An 8,096-nucleotide genomic window follows, 5' to 3' on the forward strand; every position below is an offset into this window, starting at 1 on the left:
AAACTGAGACGAAGAAGTCGAAGGAGATTGGAGCAGAAAGAAACCCTAGAAAATTGAGAGCGAATGGAGAGAAGAAACCGGAGAAATAGAAATAAGGGTGATGGAGAATGAAGGGGGTATATATATATAGGTTTAGATTGATATTATATAGTACGAGACTATCAGGGACCCTGTTTTCCGCTTCCTAATAGGATTCGTAGCAGAGCCGGAGGCGACTTCAGTTTCAAGCTTCCCAGTCTTGCCACGTCATCGTGCTGACATGGCATCACCTTCCAATCAAATTTTTACACCTAACTTTTTTCTTTTTTCTTTTTTTTCTGAAAGACTCTTCTATGGTCTTCTTCCTCCTCATATTTCGATAGTTTTCATATGTATATTCACTAAAAGAATCTGTTTGATATTTCATTGTTTAGCTAGTTCAGACATATTCTAGGAGTCATGCTACATAGAATTCAGAAAATGATACCGTAGCACATTTAAACATGTCAATCCCTAATTTTATTCAAATTTATCCATATATAAACTCACCGGTAAAACATGATTTTCAAAATATATTCCAATTCACCTGTTTGCTTTTAACTATTTTTCTAATTCTTCGATTTTAACAAAAAAAAAAAAAAACATACTTCTAGTACCACAACATAGAGGAACCAAAGGATGGCACTCCTTTCTTGATCGAATTGACTGTTATCCAAGTATAGAAACACCAAAATGACTGGCAAGACCAGCATCGCTAAAGTCTTCCAAAATCAATCTTAGCCTGATACACATTTATACTCTCTACTACAATGCTTTGAATTTATCACAATTCATCCTTGCTCTTAGTATCTTCCCCCATCAGTTCGTCAAGGGAGAACTCATCCTCTTCAATGATCTCTCCGTCTTTACCATCCCATGGTTCGCTCTTCACAATGTTAGGGGTGCCGTTCAGAGGCAAGTTTCCCTTTCCACCACGCCCAGCTTCTCTCACAAATTCGCTGAGAAAGAAAGTTGCATGAATTAATTTGGGTTATTGTTAGCAATTTGCAACAGTGGTTCAGAATGAGGGTAGAGACACAGGACTTACATGATCTGATCAAGCTCGAAGGCACTCTTAAGTGGGGCATAAGCACCTTTTTTCACATTTAAGGCAACCAATGCTGGATATCCATAACCACCAACACCTACACGATTCTCGAGGTCTTGCTGCTTACCAGCTGCTGCCCAGACATAGCTGCAACATCCATGAACATTCATTTTCAGTAACAATATATTTAGCTTCTCAAGCCAAAGAGGGTTTCATCGCAGGTGATTTATGCATTATCACAGATGTTTTCACTTTTTTCCCTTAGCATTTTGGGGTATATGCCTCGTTGCAGATATAATTACTATGAAATTTAAACAAGATTTCTAGTACAAAATCACAGACAGAAGAGTAGTAAAGGGAACTCCTCACAGCTTACCTATACGGACTCTTCTTGAACTTCTCTGCAACAGATAATAACTGCTGAAGGTACTTGTTCCTCCCTTCTGCCTTGGAATCCAAGATATCAGGTAGAAAAGCCACAAAACAGATGGCGGCTGAACCACATTTCTCTTCCAATACATCCTACAGGGAAGATCAATGAAAAGCTTTAGTCCGCAGAATACGACGTCAAACAATTTAAGTACTCAGAGGAAACTAAGAGCTTACAGGGCCAGTTAGCTCAGTCACTTCAGGAGGTGCTACATTTGTTTCTAGTTGTTCGAGAGAAAATGATTCAATTGCTGAAGCAGTCCTCGCACCCTCATAAGGTACTGGGCTATCTTTGTCAGCTCCAAATACCAATATTGTTGGGAATCCTTGAACATTGAACCTGCTCATAAGAGACTGGTAAAGTGGCACCTCATTAGAACCATATGATACAATACAAGAAATAATAACTTACAGGTCCAAAGCATAATACTTCATGCATCCAATTAATAATACTTCATGTATCCACATATAACATGGTCAGGTATATTAAAAAGAAAAACATGGACATTATCTCTCAGCTAAATCTAGTTATCTAGGGCAGAACGTAACCCATCAGAGTTTATGAATTAGTAGTACATTGGAAAGAAAACACAAATTCAATTAGTATATTTGAAATTCTAATGAGTTTTTAGCTCAAACTTAAAACTAAACTTTGGCAGCAGAGGAACTCAGACACCAATAATGCAGTTCCCACCCAAAATAAAATAAGTAACAACTCTATATGCCAAGTTAATGCCTGAGACCAATTACCTTCTCTGCATCACAGTCAACGTGTCCCAACTTCACCTTTCCCTTCAAGTTTTTGGCAGCCTTCTTCCACTCAGGTGCCAATTTTTTACAGTGCCCACACCTTTAAGAAAAATGGGGAAGGATGTCAACGATTTGCTACAATATGTTCAATGTGGTTCATAATATAGTCTAATGACTACAGATATCATAAAAGACTACAGACAAAAAGCACTTACCAAGGCGCAAAAAACTCCACAACCCAGAGATCTTTGCTTTTAACAACTAATTCATCAAAATTCTGGGAATTTAGTTCTACTGAAGCATTAGGTTCAGGTTTTTCACTTGATCCTCCAGTTGCTTTTCCACTTAAGCGGTCCTTCAATAGTGCCTTAATCTGTACAAGACCAATGGAATGGTCAGGTATACTAATTTTCAGAGAATTTTATGCAAGAGCATTTTATGGCCAAATGAGACGAAACATCATCAATTCATCAGTATCTGACCAATCCATGAATATGTTAACTAAAGCAAATTAACATACTCAAGCAGAAATGACCACAAAGATATGCATCTGGGCATCCACGTACAACCCAGGATTTTCATTTCAACAATATCACAAACAAGGAAAGAAACTTGAGAAGTGAAAGAAGTTGTGCAAGAGATCATGTTGAACCTGTTTGACTGCAAATTCTGCAATGGGTTTCACTTCTCTCGCTCCCTGATAATCAACTGGAGGCTGTCCAGGTACGAACACCTTTATTGTCGGGAATCCTCTAATCCCATATTCCTGTGGAACTCACAAACAAATGTAACTATTATTACACAAACTAAGCATATAAACCAGAATATCTTCACCAATTGACCTGTCCATATACTATGAAACTGTCCTACTACATACAGGGCATGACTTCTAGGAAACAATCAAATGGTTCTCTTTATATCTTCTTTTTTCTAATTTTATGTTCCTTCATATGCAAAGAATACTCAAACTGAACAGGCAGCAACTCAGAAACATGGTCATTAGAGTTGCATATATGTATTTTGACTATTTTCGGAGTTGCAATCCTCCGGTGAGCACAGAACCAGCAATGAAACAAAAAAATTTGAACATTGGGAGGGGAAAAGATAATGTAACATGTGAAATTTGGAGCAGCCTACATATCCTTCATTCTATACTATTTCGAAAATGGTAAATGAGTACCCGCAACACTGTTGGCATATTCACAGGAGTGAAAACAACCACAAAATCCAAATCTTAATGCAAACATCAGTTCGTTACGAATCTTGAAAAGCATGGGCAAACAACAAGTCCAGCGAGTTTTAAGGCCGAGGTACATTGTCAACCTAATCCTAAAACTCAAAATTTGATTCAAAACTAGTCATTGCAAGAGTGACGATGAAAATACCTGAGCAAGGGACTTGTGCGCATCAGCATCAAGGGCAGCTACAGTTGCCACACCCTTCAACACAGTAGCCGCTTTCTCCCATATAGGAGTCAGAGCTTGACAATGTCCACACCACGGCGCAAAGAATTCAACCAGAACAACTCGGTTCGAGTCCAGAACCTGCCACCATTCCAAACGATTCAATTCAAACCAATACTAGCTAGACTCCATTATGATCCAACCTATCATTAACCACCCAAAAATGATCACAAACAAACATGACAACCTATTCAAACAATTTGTAAGCATTATCCTGGGAATAAACAGTTATCTTCAAAAGAATCAAACTTGGCGAGCATCAAAAAAGTTCCAATTTGTGCAAAAATTGACCAACTTTATTTATCCCCTACAATTCATAAACCGGATCTAATGTTCGCACTAAGAGCTCAGTGAGCACTGCATTACTTCTAAAATGAAAACCAAATTCGATCAAAAAGACGACAAATTGGAATACAAAAATGGCAAAAAATGAAGAACTGGGAAAAGGGTACGCCAAAATATTGCGAAAGATTGAAAATTTAACCTTGGACTTGAAGTTGGTGGGAGTCAGCTGAAGCACTGGTGATGATGGTCCGTAAAGCGCATCACAGCCATTGAAGACGAAGAAGAAAAACAAGAAGAAGAAGATTGGTACAGCTCGAAATTGATTCTCTCTCATTCTCAATCTCAGAGATTCAATCACTCACTCACTTTCTTTCTTTCTCTGCGTGTAAGATTTGTTCTACGAATCAGAGAAGAAACCTCTCGAGGCACAGAAGACAAAAGAGCCCAATATGTTTCTGCTGCTACGTGTGTTGGCCAATGGAAGATTTACACGTCATCTGGCCATAATTTCTCGTGAAGTTTATTGGTGTTTTTCTGTGAGGGATGTGACCAATGGGGTGCTCTTATCTTCATCATAATTCATAAATGGTATTTTATTTTGATCTTAAATTCTTTGACCTATTGGAAAAGGTTTTATGTGTGTTCGGGTCTGTATCTAAAGACTTCACGACATAATGTTTATTTCTTTTACATTACAATTTGAAAAAAGAATTTAAGTTCGACGTAGTATAAACAAATAGAGTCACTGTAAAAGTAATTTCTGATAATAACAGATTAAACAAAAAATATATAATCCATTGATAGCGCAAGGATTGTCAAGAGAAATGAAACTTTGGAAATTATTGAAACTATATGCCTTGGTGGTGAGGGAAGTGTCATAGTCCCAAGGGGCATGACACTATTGAGCATGTTTGATCATTTTTTTTTTAGAAAATTTCAGCACACGTCCTCAAACTATGCTGCCAATGCCAATTTGATACCTGAACTCTCAAAAGTATCAATGTGATACCTAAAGACCTAAATTGGCATCAACGTGATACTTCCGTCTAAAATTTCTGACGGCGCCGTCTGTTTGCTGACGTGGCAAGCACGTGGGAAAAAAAGAAGGGCAAAATTGACTTTTTACCCTTTTTTGTTAATTCTTTTTTTTTTCTTTTCTTTTCATTTCTTCTTCTTTTCCTTCTTCTTCTTCTTCTTCTTCGTCTGGGATTTTCTTCTAGCCCAAGACCAGTCCGATGACGTGGTGACTCTCTCCCAAGAAATTAAAAAAAAAAGGCTTCTTCTTCTTCAACCTCACTCTTCTTCTTCTCCTCCTCCGCCCAAACCATCACTAACGCCACCGAGATCCTCTCAAATTCTTGCTACAAATTCATCTCCCTTGCACTCCTGTGGATTAACCACGATGTTACATGATAGGAACAACAACCAAAAGAAATGAAAAGGGCTCCACCAACCACCTCCTCCCATTGCTTTCCCTGTTCGATCACTCAAGTCCCTCCCGTTCGGCGCCAAGATCGCTACCTTGCTCGACGACCTCTCTCTCACAGTACCTTTCGGCTGACCGCCTCGTCTCGCTCAACAACTCGGCGGCGCCAATTTACGCCGACGGGTCGTTGATCATCTCGGCACCAGCAGGTTCTTCGACCGGTATCGAGCAGCAGCGCGGGGGGGTATCGGTGCAGGCGGTTGAGGCTCCCGTGAAGGGGAGTAGGTGAGGCTCCGGTGAAGGGGAGCAGGTAAGACTCTGGTGCAAGGCGGCGGCGGTGCTGCAATTCGCTGGGTTGGGCTGGAGGCCCGTGTGGGCTGGCGGGGACGAAGGACGAGGCCGGTCTGGCTGTGTGGGATGGCTGTCTGTTACAGGCAGCAACGCTGAAGGCTAGGTGAGGCCGGTCTAAAGAGGGGGGCCGATCTGGGCAAGAGAAGAAAAAAATCCTAAGAGGGGGGGGCGGATCTGGGTTCGATTGGGAGCTTCAGCCCCAAGCTGCTTGGCGCCATGAAACCCTAAGAAGAAGAAAATCCCAGAAGAAGAAGAAGGAAGAAAAAGAAATGAAAACGAAGAAGAAGGAAGAAAAAGAAATGAAAAGAAAAGGAAAAAAAATGAATTAAAAAAAGGGTAAATTGGTCATTTCACTTTTTTTTTGGGACCCACGTGCTTGCCACGTCAGCAAACAGACAGCATCGTCAGAAATTTTGGACGGAAGTATCACGTTGATGTCAATTTAGGTCTTTGGGTATCAAATTGATATTTTTGAGAGTTCGGGTATCAAATTGGCCTTGGCAACATAGTTTGGGAACGGTAGCTGAATTTTTTTTTTTTTTTTTTTTAAAGAGTTTGGAACTCAATCTAGTTTTTTTTATACCTTATTGACGCCGAGAATGGAGAGTGGGTGCAGCTTTTGGTTGATGAATTATTTCCTACGGTGGAGGCAGATTTAATTTTGAGTACACTCTCAGCTCACGGCAACTTGATGATAGAATGGTTAAGAAAGTTATCTGTAGTGTTAAAAGTGGGTATCAGATTACTTGTGCTACTGAAAATATGTTGGTATGTGCCTTGACATCGTCAGCACCAGCTTGGCGCTAGAAGGTAGTTTGGAAGTCCTATGTTTCACCCAAAATATCAGACCAACCTTTTTCTCTCTTGGCCAAAGAACAAATTGTAAACACGAAAAATCCTGCAACGAATGGAAGAAGGACACGTGTACAAAATAATATATTTTTATTAATGAATTTGCGGGTTACAATCTCTGTAGATGCTCTTTCACAAAATTCCCATCTGATTCGATCTCTGACGTTGATTTGATCCAAGGGTGGCGAGCACTTGATCTTGAATCGAACGGTTGTAGTGTGAGCTTCTTGCTATGTTGACGATTTGAGGAAGACGATTGACCAAGGGCTGTAGAAGCTTGATCTTGATCGGATTTAGGCCACGAGTGGTGTCACGTGATGGGTGTTTCTTCAGCTTTGGTAGGGGATGAACCAGCACGTGTGTTTGGTGCTTGTTGATTCTCCACGAGCTTGATGAAGAACTTGTAGAGGATTTACTTTGTTGAAGACGACGGATGATCAAGGGCTGTAGAGGCTTGAACTTGATCAGATTTGAACCACGAGCGGTGTCACGTGGCGACTGTGGCTTTTGATGGTGGATGAATCATCACGTGTGTTTGGTGCTTGTTGATCCTCCGCGTGTTTGACGACTTCCGAGCTTGTAGGTGATTTCCCCTGCTTGTCTAAAGTCAGCGAGGTGAAGAGACCGGCTATTTGGCAGCTTGATGGTTCTTCACGAGCTTGGGAGACTTCTGAGCTTTGGAGAGGTTTCTTCCGTCTGCTTGCGTCCCTCTGTCTGTCGTCGTCCTCGATGGTGTACTTGACTCAAGGGCGATTGACGCTTGATCTTGAGTCGTATGATGGCCACGAGGGTTGACAAGTGACGAGTGCTTTGACTTGAGGTTGGTGATGAACCGGCTATTTGGCAGCTTGAAGGCTCTTCACGCGCTTGAAGACTTGTGAACTTTGGGAGTGATTTTTCTCTCCTTCCGCCTCAGTCCTTCTCTTGATTTGAGAGGGGCTATTTATAGTGTCAGCGCCTCTCTCAATTTGGAATGCCTTGATGACACGTAATTAATTGTATTTTCCTTAATTACGTAATCAAATCAATCAGCCCTAATTAACTGATTTAATCACGATTATTAAGGAATTATCCAATCAATTTGATGGCTGATTTTAATTGTATTTCATTAATAGCATAATCAAATCAATCAGCTTTAATTAACTGATTTAATCATGACTATTAAGGAATTAACCAATTAATTTGATGGCTGATTTTAATTGTATTTTATTAATAGCATAATCAAATCAATCAGCTTTAATTAACTGATTTAATTACGACTATTAAGGAATTAGCCAATTAATTTGATGGCTGATTTTTGTCTTGATTATCAATTTAAATAAATTGATATCTAATCAGCAGACGAGATTTAATGCTTGATTTTATTCGGAATCAATTAATTTGATTGATCTGCTTTAATATCAATTGATTTAGCCGGAGCAAATTCATTTATTGCCGTCGAGCCTTTCATGTATCGCCAAGTGTCATTCTCTGA

General features: G+C 40.0%; 1 protein-coding gene across 1 annotated transcript; it reads right to left on the minus strand.

Annotated features, from left to right (window-relative positions):
* Window positions 1-632: 632 nt before the first annotated feature.
* On the minus strand, window positions 633-4,416 carry LOC133725952 (protein disulfide isomerase-like 2-3). The gene is made up of 9 exons (XM_062153375.1): window positions 4,193-4,416; window positions 3,631-3,789; window positions 2,898-3,011; window positions 2,461-2,618; window positions 2,246-2,345; window positions 1,673-1,849; window positions 1,443-1,588; window positions 1,067-1,213; window positions 633-977 (listed from the first exon to the last, which is right to left on the minus strand). The coding sequence occupies exons 1-9, from the start codon at window positions 4,325-4,327 to the stop codon at window positions 803-805; spliced, it is 1,311 nt and encodes a 436-aa protein (XP_062009359.1). The 5' UTR covers window positions 4,328-4,416; the 3' UTR covers window positions 633-802.
* Window positions 4,417-8,096: the final 3,680 nt, after the last annotated feature.

Source organism: Rosa rugosa, chromosome 1 (assembly GCF_958449725.1).
Source record: "Rosa rugosa chromosome 1, drRosRugo1.1, whole genome shotgun sequence".
In the NCBI taxonomy this organism is placed as follows: Eukaryota; Viridiplantae; Streptophyta; class Magnoliopsida; order Rosales; family Rosaceae; genus Rosa; species Rosa rugosa.